At 35.7% G+C, this 18,394-nt stretch overlaps 1 protein-coding gene across 3 annotated transcripts; it reads left to right on the top strand.

The window, feature by feature from the left end:
* The first annotated feature begins 1,602 nt into the window (after nt 1-1,602).
* Nucleotides 1,603-18,196, top strand: LOC115451629. 3 transcript variants are annotated; one of them, XM_037439842.1, is made up of 13 exons: nt 1,603-1,732; nt 1,856-2,050; nt 2,938-3,060; nt 4,040-4,139; nt 4,679-4,776; nt 5,155-5,294; nt 8,687-8,861; nt 9,135-9,317; nt 10,319-10,469; nt 11,037-11,208; nt 15,975-16,107; nt 16,468-16,598; nt 17,767-18,196. In XM_037439842.1, the coding sequence occupies exons 2-13, from the start codon at nt 1,967-1,969 to the stop codon at nt 18,023-18,025; spliced, it is 1,749 nt and encodes a 582-aa protein (XP_037295739.1). In that variant the 5' UTR covers nt 1,603-1,732; nt 1,856-1,966; the 3' UTR covers nt 18,026-18,196. The 3 variants fall into 3 exon arrangements, with proteins under 3 accessions (XP_037295739.1, XP_037295738.1, XP_037295740.1); XM_037439841.1 differs by having other exon boundaries at nt 1,603-2,050; XM_037439843.1 differs by having other exon boundaries at nt 1,604-2,050; nt 17,783-18,196.
* The last annotated feature ends 198 nt before the right edge of the window (nt 18,197-18,394 follow it).

Below are 18,394 nucleotides of genomic sequence, written 5' to 3'. Positions count from 1 at the left end.
AGATAATGAAAACAAAGTTGCCAATAAAATTGTTACGATGATAGCCCATGAAACCGCGACACTATAGCTATTGCTTGCTAGGATATAATAAACATTACGAGCTCTTACCTCACTGTAAGCTATAGTTAAAATTTACAACGGGCCGCTTGCATCAACAGTAAATATTCAACCCTTACCATAGTGTCATCATTTTAAAATCGAAAATTATAAATAAACTATATGTTATTTTTACTTGACAGTTTTTAAAAAAAACTTCATTTTGACAACATAGACAATACTATAGGACGGAAATACATTTCCATTCTGGGGAACACAAAACGTGATCAATAAGTATCTACGTAGTTTCTAGTAAATGTATAGCATAATATCAGGCAGTTTGTTTTAAAACACTAAATCGTTTTTTTTACTACTTAAAAAGACAAATGACAAATACTTAAAGCCTAGACATATTAGCTATAAAAATACAAGAAAAATCAGATAAAATCAATGAATCTGAATATGAAGTTAATTTTGGAAATGTAATCAAAGATTTCGCTTGCGGCATCGATGCGTCGTGTCTTTGTTGGAAATCTTTTTACAACATATTGATGGTTTACTAAGCCTTTTCATAAACGAGTTGTGGAGACTCAAATTATGAATACGTGGTTATAACATATTTCTATTTGTATTATAAGCTACGCGAGAATAATTTGACCGAATAATGAAATGAGTTTAGCTTCACAATTCTACGAAGCTAATTATCAAAATCAATACTGCCAGAAGGACTGATTCATGGATTTACACTTTTTTCAAAAGATGTTATTGACTGGCTAGCATTAAACAACCATCATAATGTACTGCCGTCACAAAATTCTAAAGCGATTAGGACATATTGAATACGTGAATATAATAGTAAGGTCCCAAGACAGGCGTCTAACTAAACACTAAAATAAGTGTTTATACCATAACAATGAAGATTTTGTCGCTTGCGCGTACAAAAGGACTTTAAACTACGTCCAGCGCCTTTGTATCTGAACGATATTAAAAGAAACGTTTTCTCCGGCACTTTTAAAAACAGTGCCACCTTTATTTTTCCACTTAGCGCAAATCTACGAGGATAAGCATCAAATCTTAAACCGACTGGGCCGAATGCTTCCTTTGCCACCGATTTCTTTAAAAAAAAACTATAAGTTTTGACGGGAATGCTGTGCGGTTGTTTTTTTTTTCCTAGTTTAGTTTGTTTGCTATGTAATGTGTTTAGCGACCATTGTCTCTGAAATATAAATAGTTTTAATTGGTAGATTTAAATATTATCAATTTTAATTTAACCAATTAGGTCTTCTTCACAAACACTAGATTTTTTTTTATTAAAACACCTTTAAATTATATATACCAGTATTATATATATTTTAACGAATACATCATTCAATGTAATCGGCTGTAACTTTCGCTTCATGTGCCCATTAATACGAAAGAAATTAAAAGAAAAACTATTAAAGTTTTTGCGGAAATTTTGAAGCAATCAGCAGTTAACTTAATTGTTTCTAAAACTCGTTTAAGTATTGTTTTGTTATAGAAGTCGTTCGAGTTTTTGTATTACGTAAGAAATATAAGACTCCGCGCAGACGTCAATTCGTTCTAAAGAAAACACTACACTACTAGGAAAGCGCCAGTTGCCTCGACAACTTTTCTAGAAAATTATAGTTTCGATTTCCAGTCGGGCAATACACGCAAATTTCTCCACATTTCATTGGTAATTTACATTTTTGCCTTTTTACTACATAATTAAGATAAGAATAAAATATTCGACAGACTTAAACACGCGCTCTAAAATGTCAAAGAAACCTAAAAAATAACAAAATTCCATAATTCCTAGAACCCATTCGAAGCCATACAGATAAATGAAATCAAGTGGGCCGCGTCAAAATATTTTGTAAAGGGAAAATTTACACGAATTTCTATATTAATTTCGTAAATTTTAATTATAATGGACACAATCACGGCCGACCAGCATAATGACTTGGATCTTATAAAGAAGATGGAGGACGAACATTTAAGGCTGCAGAGACAAGTAAGACATTTTTATATTAAATTGATTTATATTTTATTCTATAGGTGAGCAGACGGATAAATGGAACACGTGATGTAAAGTGATCTACATCGTATATTCCCATGATGGTAGTACAGTCTTGGATGCATTGATATTAAATATATGTGAACGAATCTTGTTAATAGTAATGTCTTACAGTCGCAAAGGGTCCATGCAGTATGAAGTTTTGTTTGTTTTGTTAATATTCATATTCATGCTAATTTATTTAAACAATACAATTGATATTTCTACAACACATAATATTAGTAATAATAATTTTCGGGATTATATATTTTACAATCTTTTTAGTTTTACAATTATGTTACCTCCTATAACCGATAATACTTAATAACCTATACTAATATATAAAGCTGAAGAGTTTGTTTGAAAACGCTAATCACAGAAATTAGTAAACATTATTTTTTTTATTCTATCCGAATTTATATTTCCCTTGAATGCTATAAGCTACTTTTTATCCCAAAACAATTTGTTTATTTCAATGGTTTATCTTCTTATTATTAATGATTTGATCTTGCTAATCTCTGGAAACGCTGCTGCAATTCTGAAATCTATTACATCATTTATGTGCTTGCAGTCTTAATAATAAAGAAATAAATACTTATTAGAAAGTAAATCTAACTCACCATACCAAACCATCATTTCCAACTCCTCCATAACTTTCTATTTAATTAATTTCGTTGAGGGATAATGACAAATTAGTTTTCCCTGAGACTCGCCGAGCTTCACTGCTCGGTGTCATAAAATGCGTGCCACTGATCCTGACTTACAGGAGTTGTAGTGGTGGCTGTGAGGGCGGGAAAGTCCCACCATACTAAACAGTTGTCAATTCACGTAAACATTTGTCCAAGGTCCGTATGGTGCAAGCAGACAGACTGCACCGCTCGATGGGCGTCCATCCGCAGTTTAAGAGACAAGACCAGCAGCTCAGAAACCTGAAGAAAGAATATATCAACCTCATCAAGGATCTGAAGGTTCCATTTTGCTTCTTACTACTTTTAAACTTCGGATTACATTAATAAAATTATACAAACTAGGTATTGGCAACTCCGCTCGTGTAATTTTAGTTAATCGGGACATTATCTAGAGGCAACTAAAATTCGAATATTTTAGTGATAACTGCCTTTATTCTTACAAACATTTGAAAAAATCTTCGCAAACCTTTACATTTATAATATTAGCAAAACAAAATATGACGCGCAAAGTTACCATTACCATCAATAGAAAGAACATAAAACATTGTATACCTATATATGGGAGGATATTTCATGCATTATAAAAAAATCTTTACCCTTCATTATAACCTCATATTTCACCAAAAACAACTTTCGCCATTCAAATAAATTGTCAAATAGTAAGTTAAAGAAAGATGAATCGATAGTTGGGAGGACGCGCCATAACTCAACGGGCATCGCACTGTGAGGACACAGGTTCAAGTACAAATAAAGGGGCATTTGTTTCCAGATATTCGATCTAACATTATTTATATCATTACTAGGAATTGCTCGCGTCTTCGCCTGTGTCAAGCACTTAATCACTCCAAAAGTATCTAAATCACCATAAGACGCCATATAGTCACTTATTAAAAATAAACTAGCCTATGTGTTAGGCAATATGGGTGCCAAATTTCATCCAAATCCGTACAGCTGTTTCTAAGTTTACTTCTAACAAACATCCAAACGTTTGGGAATAGTTATGGGAATACAAATAGATAATATACCGAATTAACATATAGACTATTGTCATCCTGAAAAATCACATAGTTTAAATTTTATAAGCGGTTATTACAAACTATAAAAGTAAGAAATATAAAGAAGGCTTAAGTTTTACGCAGACAAGCAAATATACTAAATAAATAAAAAAAAACATATTTCTCTTATTCTTTCTACTAATTATTTCACAAGCATCATAATATCTTTGCTCTACGTTTTATAATTGAATAAAATTCCTCAGATAGCGAGTTCCGGAGCTCACAAGACGAACAATAAAAAAATGAAATGCGACCTGAACAATGCTTTGCTACTAAGAACTAAATCAGAGGTGGAATGCGAAGGTGAATTACTATGTATACTGCTTTTATCTATTTTTACATTGTTATGTTAGTTAATAGCATTTACACGCGATTCCGCCTAAATGTCCACAGAAACTGTTCCCCTATATAATATTTTGGATTCTCTTGGGAGTTGTATTTTGAAATATCCTGTTTTCTTGTATTTTACTAATTAACCAAAAGGGAAACTTTATGCAAAAATCATCTATTAGGTCCTAAACACACACTTTTGATTTTGATTTTTACTAATTAGGGAAAAGCCTATTGCTTTCCCTTCATTGGCAATGGGTTCATGTAACTCGATTACTGCCAGCTTCCCTTTCGTCTCTTTTGTAAAGTCTAACTACCATTAGAACGACTTGCAAACCGCATTTAGCATATTGGTGCCTATATGTTGTCAAGGTCTCTTTAAAATTTCACCGCTCGCCACTACTTTCTCTCATGATAAATACGTCACAACACTCAATATAAGTATTGTGAAAAATACAAGAACATTCCATTTAAGTTTATAATTAAAATGTAGCACTGAAACAATTCCGCAGAGGGCGTGACAATGATGAAGCAGATCGACAAACTGCTGCGAAGGAATAGCAAAGAAATGCTGCGTTTGAGGAAACTGGCGAACACCACGGAAGGACAGGTAAAATAACTTATCAATCATTAAAATAAAACTATTTTGCGGACTTTATCGCGGTTTTACGCGAAAAATTATTTCGCGATGTTTCAAAGACTTTGCAGCCTTCATGATCACGGGGTGGACTGAGGTGTTGGTCACCTGAAAAGTCAAAATTACAATATCTACCTACATTTTACAATCATACATTTTTTTAGCGCTTGGCGGTGCGACTGCCTGTCGTAATTTGTTATTTTCTTGATCTAACCGGCCTTTCTGTTAAACACAGAACAACAAAAAAGACTGTTTTATTGTTTATCTGGTTATTTGGCCTAATAAGTCTATTACTGAGGAAAAGTTCACATGATTAACGCCGCTAGCAGACAATACATTACTATTTCCCAGTTAGACGAAAGAAGATGCCAAAGCGAGCACCGGTTAGTCTCCACTGAAAACCAGCTGGAGACGGCAATGCTACGGTTCAACGCTGTCCAGTTCGAAAACAAGAAGATAAGGGAAGAGATAGAACATATGCTGCAAGACAGGTGAATTAACTCTTATCCTTAGCATTATAAGTTGTTATTTACATTACCTTTTCCACCTTTTTCTATCCCGTTCTAATGTAGTGTAATCATTAATCATTTTGCAAAAACTCAGGCTTGAAATTTTATATCTCAGTGTGATGAGCGCAGTGGAGTGTCACGCAATACTTTGTAATTTAATTTCTGTATGTTTTTTTCTTCTGTTTATGAGCAATCGCATCAATTACCATCAGCCGAGCGGTATACTCGTCTTGTCATTCGAAAGCTATAAAAAAAAGGTTAACCGCCTCCCTGTCAATAGTCCCAGACTAACCGAGCAGAACTACAAGTGTTTAATGACTTAACCTCGAAGTCAACACGATTAATAGCCCACCTACCAAAAACTAGCATACCCACGAGGCAATGATACGGCACATAATTTCGATAACAATGTAAGTACTGGATATTCGCCAGTGTTACAGTATACTAAACAAATTGCCAACGAAAATCGTCGCAAAAACGTTTTTGCAACAATCATGTGTTAAAACAAGGCCTGGATGGCTGCCAGACATAGTCTTGTTACGTGTTTCGCCTGGGTCTCAGACTAAAAAACTTTGACTTAAGTCGAAGATAGAGTCAACTGTTAAGAATATTTACTTCTAGCGTTGACATCTAGCCTCTGAAAATATTGTTAGCCAGCTTTGGTCGCCACGATAGCCTAGTTGGGATTATATGAATTGTTAAGGCGAAGGTCCACAGGTTCAAAACCCAAGATACGCACCTCTAATTTTTCAAAGTAACGTGCGTTAAAAATAGATATGCTTCGCTTCAGCGTTATAAAAAAAAAATGCTTTATTCATCACGTAGGCGAACATAGTTGCACTTATGATAAGTCAAGGTACTTGAGAATATTTAATTATTACTTAAAGCATCGGAATGTTTGTCGGCAAACATGACAGCTACATGACATTACGCGTGTCACCTTATTATGTAGTATATAAGGTTATATTCCCGTGACACACGTAAATGTCATGTAGCTGTCATGTTTGCCGGCAAACATTCCGATGCTTCATGGATTAAATTAGCTTATATAGAAAACGTTAGCGTTAGCGTTGTGAGAAAACCTCTATACTTAAGATTACTACATAAGAATTTCGATGGTACGTGAAGTCTGCCAATCCGCACTAGCCCAACATGGTGGATTAAGGCCTAAACCCTCAATAGTAGAGAAGCCCGTGTCCAACAATGGGACAGTATAATATAAAACACGACTTGCATTATATATTATTATTACCTTCGGTCGACTCCCTGGCTTAATAAAATATTTTCCAAGATCCAACGTAGTATACATTATTCTCTGAAAAATTATCTACTTTGTATTAAAAGTCCTACCAGTATCGGTTTAGCCGTAACAGCAATCATCCCAGGCAAAAAAAAAGAAAAACGCGTCAACGATAACTTAGGATAAATAAAATATTAATTCTGAAAATATCTTGTATTTTTGTAATCTTATAAAATTGCTTCTACAAAACGCGTGCGAAAGAATATGTTTTTGCTTTTTATACTGGCAAGTAGGGTTTTAGGACTAACCTTAAACGCAATACCTAAGTTACCTAACACAAAGTTTTAATGTGAGTCATTTGCATTCATGAACATGGTAGGTCCTCTATTACTGCAGCAGTTTATTCTGAAAAGAAAGGTAAAAAACTTACATAGACATTAATCATAGGTATTCATGTAAAAAATATTCAAACTATTCGAGCTCAGAGACACTAAGTAGCCATTCTAGTAAAGGATAACGAAGTCCATTATGTGACTGTATAAAAAATTTTTATTCAGTATTTTTTATACTTGGGCGTTTCTAAATAACTAAATTTTAGTTAAATATCTTTGAATTTAACTAACTTAGCGGTGAATTTGCGGGCACTTTTATTCCTATATGGTAAAATCTTAAAATTAAATATCTTCACTTAAAATAAAAACCAAAAATCGTTATAAAATTTGCAAGCTTCAACATATTATTTAGGTTACATTCACCGAGTGGAGGCACTAGCGCCTCTGCCCACCCCTTCGGGGATAGCGTCGTCACTATAGCCCATAACACGATCACATTTACGAGCTTCGGAATCAATTTAGCGAAACACGCTCGAATTAATAGATTCGCAAGATCCCACACCAGGCTTGTTAGACTGTTGACGTAACTCTGCCCAACGGGGAACACGTCTCCACTGTAATGCTCGGCTATTTGAAGTACATTGTCGTAGGTAAAGTGACAGATCGGTGTTGCCATTCGTATATATGTTAAGTGAATGCGTGATTTTATTGAGTGGTGAGGAATTATCATCTTTCTTCAGTCAATAGCCTGTACATCAGGTGTGGGGTCACCTTGTCGTGTCCATATAAGGAAATACCATACTTAACACAATCTTATTAAGATTCAAACTTGAAAGCTGTTTTAGACCGATATAGTTTTTATTTAAAAGATCTGATGCGCAACAGCTAAATAAGAAAGCCTTTAGCTTAGTTAGCTCAGCAGTTATCGTAAAGAGTGCCTTAGTCTATAATAACTTTGAAACTTGTAGTATAAGGAACTGTATGCGGTAGTCACCACTCATTTTCTGTCTCTTCTAGATTATCTCATTTGCGACCACATTGTTCAATGATAGCACCCATGTAGCCTCATTATGTGTTCAAAATTTAATGAAAACAGTCTTAGAACTTGTGCCTTTCGAGAACTAGAATTTGATTCCTAACAAGGTAACTTTGACGTCTGGTCGGAACTCGCGAACTGAATTCAGAATTCTACTGCTGAAGTAGTTTATCGTAATTGAAATTACCCAAAAATGTGATGGTTAATAGCAATAGTAATTAGAATAACTGCCTCAGTGGAGTAGTTGTAATTGTACACGGTACGAGTATGACTACCGCGCTGAGGTCCTGGGTTCGAATCCCGGGTCGGCCCAAAATAGCAGAGACTAAATTTTTGCATCTTAAAAAAATTGCTCAGTCGCAGCTCATAAGCACTCCGAAAGCACGTAAAACCGTTGGTCCGGCGTCTGATCTCTTTTTGGTCGTGTCTCGTGGCCGAAATTCCATTAGGAAGGAATCAATTAAAAACTTTATTTTGCTAATTCTTATCTCTTTTTACTAGACCTTGTGGGAAGAATAACGAATCTTCTATAAAATTTAATCAGAATCTGTTTATAATAACGATTTCCTCTTTTATTCTGATCTGTCTTCCTAGACACTGGCTGATTCCAAAAGACTAACCATTCAAATTAACACATGGAGCGTTTATTATTTCTTTTTTTTTATCATGGCTCGGATAAATAAGTGGCTTCATTGCACCTATTCTTAAGCTTTTATTCTTAAGCGAAGGAAAGCCTAAAGCAATTATCTTATTATCAAAATACTAGGGCAATATTCAATCAAGCCTGGAGTAAGATGATGCACGCGCTAAACAAAGGCAAGAAGTTCCTGACGGACCTGTTTGAGTCCTCGACCCTCGCCTACGACCAGAGAGACGAGTGGTGCGCGAAGCTCAGGTCTGTGCAGGAGAAGGGGAAGATGGATCAGATGTTACAAATGCAGGTGATGATGATAAAAATTGTATAGAGTGCTTAGCATAATCTTCACTGTTTACAACAGTAATAATTAATATAAAATATGCAATAATTATGATGTTTTAGAACACTGTTCTGTTCTGATAAAAAAAAGTATTTATGAATTGATCTAATAATTATCGAATAAACGGTCTAAACCAAAAATCTAATAGTATCTAGTAATAACTAATTATATTATTTTGCGATTTAAGTTCTATATTATATATTAGACTATTTTACGAGTATAGTGAACCTTTTACAGGAAATGCGAGAGTTGCAGAGAGCATTCGACAATGAATTAAAGGTCTTTAACTTCCTCGCCAAGAAGGGACTCATTCGTATTAATGAGAAGCAAGAGGAAAGAGAAGCAGAACAGAAAAGATTAGAAGAAGAAGAAACGATAAAACAATACGATATTCACGTTAAAATTTTGGAAGAAATCACTGTAAGAATAATTAATCAATACTACAAACGTTTTTGTCTTTAATAACCAAAGTTATAAGAATATTATTAATATAGTAGGTAAAGAGAAAACTTGAAACGCCTTAAAGTGACAAACATAAATTGGAAATGAGTTCAAACGCACGATTTAATAGCAAGCAATCTTCTTATCAGGGATAGACTATTCGAAATCCACAACTGAAAGTGATCATATTAAAATCGGTATCATTTTACCCTACCCCGAGATCGAAGTCGGGACGCCATCACGAAAGTCGCACCGTAACACAACTACGCCACTTAATCTCAAAGCTGGTCTTTCGGTTGTAAAAATAAACAGACATTGTTTCACCATTTTCTTTTACCCGTTTAATGCTATTAAATGAGAAACCAAGGCTGTTTCCTATAGATTGTCCATTCTATTGAGTTTCCTTTTGCGAATCTCTGCCCATTCTTAATGGCTCATTTAGAAAAGGGAATTTAAAATGACCACGCCTGCAATCTCTTTTAATGTTATATTTAAAAAGTCTAATGAAGATGAGACGTACGTTCTCTAATTAACTCAAGTTATGAAGGTTTTCATCTTACCTCATAAATTTTATTTCATAATAATGTGATCCGAGTTTTATTATTACTTCTATTGCACATATAATATGTATAAGCATACATATTACATAACAATAGGTCAAAAAAACTTAACGATAGTCAAATTCTTTTAATGGAATTAAGATTTTTATGTCTCTCAAAGGTGATTTAATAGGTTATCATTGAGTGGTTAAATACTGTGCATTTTGAAAAACAAATATTATAATAGTTTCACTTTATTTTAGCTGCCTTGATTTGGGCTCGGTGCAGTGTTACCTATTTCACCGATATCGACCATTGGCCCTTAACTCTGGATCTAGACTTTGTTTCTGCCCTGGTTCTGACCTTGACACTGACAATTACTGATTTATAATATAAAAAAAACTTATTTATCACTATTTAAAGTTGCCCTTTATCTTCTAGAGCTACACACTAGAAACGAATATCAGTAAAATCATAGAAGATTTCGTCAAGCGAGAATTCCATAATTTCTCTATCTACCAACTGCTGACAGAATTTTGTGCTGAGAATGAAGTGCTGACGCGTGACGTCCAGAAGATTAAGCGAGATATAGGTACGATAAATAGTTTTTTTAAGTTCGAGCCATAGTTAGATGCTGTTACCAGTTTCGTCTACAGGCAACGCTAGGCGTCAACGTCTTACAGAAAATGGAGAAGTAAAGTTTGTATTTTATTGACTGACTGAAAGAAATATATAGAAAGAAAACATTTATTCATACAATACACGGGGATGCTCATACGGGGATTCATAATCACGATACAAAAATAAGGAAACACAAAACAAAGATTCAGCCAAGGTGAATTCAATGATATTGCTGAAAAAATTTCAGTAGAACACAGATGCCAGAAAAATTGTGCCTCATGCTGGCTTTCAACTAGAAACTTCATCTAGTGGATAGTGATACATACGATTGAAATAACGTATTAGATAAGTAGAAATAAGTAAATAATCTTTTTTATAGAAAAATTTCGATGTAATATGTTGCGTTGGTAATATCGACTAACTTATTTAAGTTCCAAAAATATTCTCAAATTAAAGTAGAAAAGTAAACAGAAAGAATGTACTTGTAATGTTCTTGATTTCTGTAAAAATAAAATACGATTGATCGATATTAAATTAGTGGATCGCCGAGACTGGAATGAAATGATGGAATCAAAAAGAGAAGAGAAACTTAACAAGTTGCGGCAGCAAGTAGAAGAACAGAAGAGCAGGACCGAAACATTAAGAAGCAAAGTAGAAGGGAAGGTACAGCTTCTTACAACAACTATGGAAAAAATAGGAGAATTGTTCAAGTAAGTATTGCTTTCAAACGATTTCAAAAAAGAATATTTCCAATCAGTGCCATTCCATTTTTTTGTATTTGGTTCTTTGGAAATACTTATAGAATAAAATATGAGATAAACGTTTTTGCATCCTTATCATAATAATTCTTTATATGAAATAAGTACTAAAAGCAGCTATAGTAATTCCCTTTGCAGTATAAATAGGCTAACTTCATCCGGGTAACATCACTGATTCATAGAAATTTACTATTTTACGTATTTACTTCAAAACTACAAATACCTACGTACTAAGCCATATAAAACCGATAAGTTGTAAACTTTCCATTTATTTAAATTGAAACTAGTTTTAATAAAACTATCCGAATGTCACTTTTTTATTTAAAAATAAATACCAGGTGATTAACTACCCACCTGTCAAAACAAGGTTTGAAGATAAAGGATCGGCGAGAGGGGTTGACACTTGAAATAAAACGAAATATAAGGAATGGCCGAATGCAGCAATCCATTTAGCCACCACCGCTACAGAAAACAGTTTTAAAATTGATCGCGGTATGAAACACGCTACATCGTACAAAGCTTGCACGAAAGAGGCAGATTACAAAACATGTTTGTTGTTAACACACATTTTAGTTGTTGCTTTGTTCTCATTGTGCTTAGTATCAGCCCGGCACGATGTTAGTTATTTGTGCCTGATATGGTGTTACGCTCGCCCCTATCACAACATGGATAAGGCACTTGTATGCGAAAAGTAGGTGCCCTGGTTGCACCCCTGCGTACACCTTTTGGGAATGAAGGCATTATGTGTTTTTCTACTGTTTCATCTTCATATGTAACAGTAAATACCCTAAAACCATTATTTAATGGCTACATTATAAAACTCGTTTTCACCGTTTGCTCAAATTTCTAAGTCGCTTGCTTAATTAAAATCATAATCACATTTTAGGAACTTTTACTTCTGTATTCTTACTAAAAACAACCAGAGGTATGTTAGGAACACTATATTTAGTTACATTTGCCATGGAGACTTGTTTGAGTCTCTTGTGTGTGTGTGATTTACAAAATCACATCACACACAAAAGACAATTGATAAATTTATAGTTATTAATAATCCCCGCATCAGTCAGACTATACCACGTCACGAATAAAAACGAAACAAAGGAACTCTCAATGTATGCACAAAACGTACCTACATCGTGTAACAGTAGTTATGCACAACAGTTCCTTTCTAAGATCCAGAACTCGGCTCCAGCTCTAACGTAAATTGCACTAGTTTAGGAACAGTACTTTTGGAACCTAGATAACTCTGATTAAACAAAGAAGCGAGTTAAACGAGAACACAGACTGAAGGCTATCTAAGTGATAAATGCACACAAAGATACTTGAGTCTAGTGTCAGGTACGACAACTTTGAAGTAGGTAATAACTTTCGAAAGACGTTACAAAAATTACTCAAACTTGAGTGTCATAAAATACTCAGGCTGTAGATTTATTATTCTCGAGAGTATATTATTAAGTTGTTCAAATATCAACCGGTCTCCAACTTTGCTGGCGGTGGGTTATATTTTATATCTACCCGGATAGCGACCACCGTACACAAGGTGTTAAAACCCGCCATAGTGGCCCACGAATGTCGCATTGCGAGATCAGCCTGTGTATATCCGGTTCCAACAGGCCGGCATAATTGTGTCAACTGCCAAGGGGTAATCATCTCTCGTCAATCGACATTCTATCGGACCCCACTCCACTTACCATCAGGTGCAGTGGCACATTAACGTGGACATATAAAAAAATGAATAAAAATATTTTAATTAATAAAAGCTGCGAAAATATTTATTTTAAAGAATGTTTTTGTTAAACCGTGATCAATTAACAAGAAATACATACGTTAATTGAAAAATAACTCGTCTTAAAATCGTTCAAGAGACCACAATAATAACTAAAAATCGCGAAATTGAATTCCAAATCTGGAAGCATTATGATCAGAGTTAGTCTGCAGTTAACCGCATTCGTGTAAAGTTGCTAATGATTTGAGTTGTGCAGATCCGTTCTAATAGCACGTGTCTGGTGGATGTGCCGTCGAGTTGACTAATTAACGTTTTGTTAGCTTTAAGGAACTGCGACACGTTCCACGTGTAAGAATTGGGGAATATCTACACATATTATAAACCAAAATTCCCCTTTTCTGTCTGTATGTTATAGATTTTCTCAAAATCTACTGAACAGATTTATTATGAAATTGAGTGTGGAGATAGTTTAAGACCCCTGGAAGGTTATAGGCTACTTTCTATCCCGGGGAAATATATAGCGGGACTTTTATCCCGGAAAACTCCTTCACGCGGGCGAAGCCGCGAGCAAAAGCTAGTATAGCATATATAACTGATAATTATTTTTAGCGTTTGCTCAAGACTGCGTAAAACATTTCTTGGAAAAGTCCCGGAGTGAACGTCTGGGATATCAACAAGTTACTTAAATAAAAGACTTGGACTATTGTATTTGAATTTCATATAAATCTATTTTGTGATTTCAGCGGCATTGGCTAATAAAGATTCAAAAACCTCAATAATTATTATGGTCGTAGTATATTTTTATAGTATATTTTTATTATTAGCATCATTTCGATACTACCTCTGTGGCGCAGTTTCATTAGGGTAGGACTGCAGTTCTGCTGTCTCGGTTTGGTTCGCGGGTCGGGCAAAGTAATAACGGCTTTTTCTACTCAGTATCAGCCCGGAGCCTAAAATTTGTGCCCGATATGACGATAAGCTCGCCCCCTATCACGACATAGGACTGAATACACAAGGCGAAAAGTGGGTGCATTTGTTGCGTCTCTGCCTACTTTTATAAACGACGTGAATGTGTGTTGCGGTAGTATCTTACCTTACATAGAAATTCGTACACTGTTCTATATACTTGCAAGCGATCGCGTGTTTGGGTGTCACGTAGACGCTGTCGACTTGTTGCGTAGAAACACAAGTCTACAGAATCTATGCGGACACTCACTGGAATCCATAAAATGGCTAACTGATTTTTTATCATACCACAACAAATTGGTTACACTGCACCTTATTTTAAGTGAAATGATGCCTAAAGAAAAGTCGAGCGCTTAAAGATAAAACCATGCTCAGACGGTCGGAATAGTTATACCGGCTTGCATAATTGCTTCTTGACGGTACACTTGTGAGAACCCAAATTGTTTCACAGTAGTAGTGTTACTCGGCAACAAGTTGCTGGCGTCGGTGCAATGCCTTAGTTACATAAAAAGTCACTAAAACAACTTATCAAACAACCAGAACTCATATTCCGTCACGATCGACTGAAGAAAAAATAAATTAGTGAACTCAAATAGTCGTTTGGAAAATCATTGGCTCGTTACTGACTGGACATTTGCAAATTACGTCGGTAAATGAAAAAAAAAACCGCCGAATATCCCCCGTCCCCAATTTTGTATTCCGAATTAGGTGTTACTAACTTTAGTATTTTTATAGAAATAAAGCGGCGATAGCCTAGTTGGTTGTGGAACTGACTGCCAAGACGAATGTCCGCAGGGGCACACACCTCTGACTTTTCTAAAAAAAATATGTGTGTATTCTTTGTGAATTATCGCTTGCTCGCTTAATTAACGGTGAAGAAAAACATCATGAGGAAACCTGCATACCTGAGAAGTTCTCTATAGCAGTTTACGAGGATGTGTGAAGTCTACTAATCCGTACTGGGCCAGCGTGGTGAACTAAGGCCTAATCCCTCTTAGTAGTAGAGGAGGCCCGTGCCCAACAGTGGGACAGAATATAATACAGGGCTGTTATTATAACGCAATGTTGGATTGAGTTCGAAATTGTGTCTGAAACTGATTTTTTCTCTATTTAAGCCTTAGTCTAACTTCGGACGCGGTGGGATGGCGACACGACGCTCGCGCTCGACTATGTCAAGTCGAGCTCCGAAATGGCTGTATATGACATATTCTATATTACCTTACACATTACCACTGTCCACATCCCGCCGGCGTCACGTCGCGTCAACACGTCGTCCCGCTCTGACCGCTGTCCGACCAAAGCTTCACAGTCCTTAAAATTACAGTTTAATATTTTATATACATAGTAAATGTGTTCAAGATGCATTGCCAAGAGAATGTATTTTATTGATTGTAAAATTATTATACGAAACATAACAAAGCCACCCGTTTGCTATTTAGACCATAGTTCCCGTTTAAGGCGGTCTATTCTTTAGTTAAAACTGTCAAAATGACGATAAAATTACAATTAACATACCATTAAATAACTTATAATCCATATCCATTTATTTAAAAAAGGCATCACAGTATTTAGTATTTAGACCTATAGTGGTCATGTAAAATGTCCGTTTGCTACAAAAACCCTTCGAATTTAAGCAAGATTCGAACCCACGACACGACCGCACCAGATGCGCGCTAATTAATTCTGTTTGAAGCTTGAGTGACGCGCGTAACGTCGATTTAATGCTAATGACCTGGCAATCACGCTCCTTGCCGATCATTTTATAGTTATGCGTGTTTCTGATTGTATCTATGTACACTTGTATCTCGTTGGGTAACCTACAATATTCCATCAAGTCCGTTAGTTGCTGCTGTATCAGATATAAAAAAACGAAATAATTGAACAAAGGTCCGACAATTTGACTGATCTTAATATACAGAATGTTAGTGAAGCCATTATTCAACCTCTAGTATTGCTGCTGTGTGTAGCAGATTCTAGTCTTCATAGTAAAGTCAAACTTATTCACTTACGAAAACATTGTTTTTAGAATGCTGGATTGTAGTCTCGACCCGTTCCAGAAACTTCTAGGGGACAAGGGGCCCACTCTTCAACAGCTCAATCTCTCCCTACATCTTATCGCGGACAAAATCAAGGAGAACATCGAAATCGTCTATTACTTTGTAAGTTTGTATTACCTTGACTCATCATGGAATTTTATTTAAATTATAATAACCCCCTTTTCCTATTTTTTCTAAATTTTTATATGGCAATATAGTTACTAGATTAGTAATTATGTTTATCGGTGTCTCAAAACTTTTCCGCCCCAACACTCGTCATTGGAACTCCTACAAGCCAAGATTAAAAGTGGAATGTATTTTATGACACCAAGCGGTAAACGTCAATAACTCTTTGGAAACACTTAGCTGTCTGCAAAGAGATTATTCAAACAGGAGTTGGAAATATTAAATGCCACATAATAATCAATGTCTCTTCCACTAGAAAATTATTATCCTGGGTACTATAAATAAACTTTATTCCAGGAACGAGTCTTACAAAAGAAGTTGAAATCCAGTGCCTCACGACTGAAGAAATACACGGTGTACGCAGAACCATCTGGACGTTTCACACCTGTTCCTATTAACGTGATGGTCCCAGCTGATCCTTGTCCGGCGTAAGACTTACATTCGTTTACATAGATCCACAGTTATCATTAGTTAATACTAATACTTTGCCTGACTATGTAGGCCTGTAAGGCAAAGTTGTAACGTGGATTAGTTGTTTCTTCTTAATGTGTATCTTTGTACCGTGCTGGATTCTGGCTTACCTCCGTGTAAAAATCAAAACTCAAAAATTATATACAAAAATAACTTTTATTACACAGTAACAAAAATAAACACGAAGAAAACATAAGGAAAAAAACAGACCAAAATATGGAAAAAAATAACGTAGTTACAATACAGGCGGCGTTGATTTTTAACCTTTCCGAAAATATAACCCTTATAAAAAAACCCACAACTTAAAAACTTAAAACTTTAACTTCAAACTCAGAAACACAATTATACATGTAAATCTTACAAAATGGCAATTCAGAACCATTAAAAATTCAGATAATAAATTACATGAAATCAATAATATTATAGATAAAATGAGAGATCACCGATTGCGCCCTGATTAGCGTGGTAATAACTGATGCCGCAATTAGAATTGGTAATCAATTGTAAAGCTCAGAGTGGATCTAGGGTTAAGGGCGCTAAAATGCCTATAGAACGCCTACAGGGTTCGAAATAAATGAAAAATATAAAAAAAAAATATTTGTCGATAAACATTTTTTTTTTATTACTCACTAACCATCCCGCAATAAGTCATTGTGATATCCCAAAGCTTAAACTTTCTATTAGTAGAGGAGACCTGTTATCAGTAGTTGGATAATATACGATAATTATGTCATAACTAACGTTTGCTAGTTAGTTTAGGCTAATTGGAATTCCGTTGGGGACAAATATATAAAAATAAATTCAGATCTTTATTCCTCTTCAAGTGTCTTAGATTACAAAACTCATCAAATCGATGAAGCATTTTACCTCTAATAACGTAACGGAATTACTTTCGCATATATAATAGTGTTAGGAACTGAAGGAATTTTATTAAATAAAAGAGAAATATCACTGAGTACAGATATACTTTTGCAAATATCACACAAACCGAACAACCGATACGACTGGTAATGAACAACTGCTCTCTGCTGACTGACGACTGCCTCGGTTTATCAAACGCTCTGTGTTTTTATAGCAAGAGGTATCACAAATACCCTCATAAAAATATTTATATCCTAACAATAGGAATAACCTCTCCCAGTTGCGTGGAAGCCCGCTGGCTATCCCGCGTGTGCGACGCGCCGGAGACCCCGCTCGACAGGCAGCGCAGTGTGCGCGCGCTGCGCGAGCTGGCCGCCGACCCCGCCTTCGTCCGCAGCGACCGCGTGCACGCGCTGCCACAGTGCCGCGTGCCCGCCAGCAGGCTCATACTCGCGCGCCGGTACATGAACCAGTGACAAAAAATAAAAAAAACACCACGACCGCCATGCCTTGGCCGGTTTGAAGTTTGATTTTGCGGTCACGGTGAAGTATCCCTACTGCGCCTGATGATGCCAGGGAAATCTAGGGACTTCTAATTAAGGTGGAAATGTAAATGGGTTGAATATTTTTAATACGTGTACGGAACAATGCCTCCACTGCATCTAATGGTAAGTGTAGTGGGGTCTAACAGAATGTTGACTGATGAGTGATGGTTAACCCTCGGCAGTCGACACAATTATGCCGGCCTTTTGGAACCGGATACATAGGCTGATTCCAGAACGCGACACAGTTACTTGGGCCACTATGGTGGGTTTTAACACCTTGTGCTATCAAAAGCAAATATAAAAATATTTATTGGAGTCAGTCACAACATCCGATCTCTATACCTCTC

Source organism: Manduca sexta, chromosome 18, assembly GCF_014839805.1.
Source record: "Manduca sexta isolate Smith_Timp_Sample1 chromosome 18, JHU_Msex_v1.0, whole genome shotgun sequence".
Lineage (NCBI taxonomy): Eukaryota > Metazoa > Arthropoda > Insecta > Lepidoptera > Sphingidae > Manduca > Manduca sexta.
This window is presented reverse-complemented; position numbering and strand designations above follow the sequence as displayed.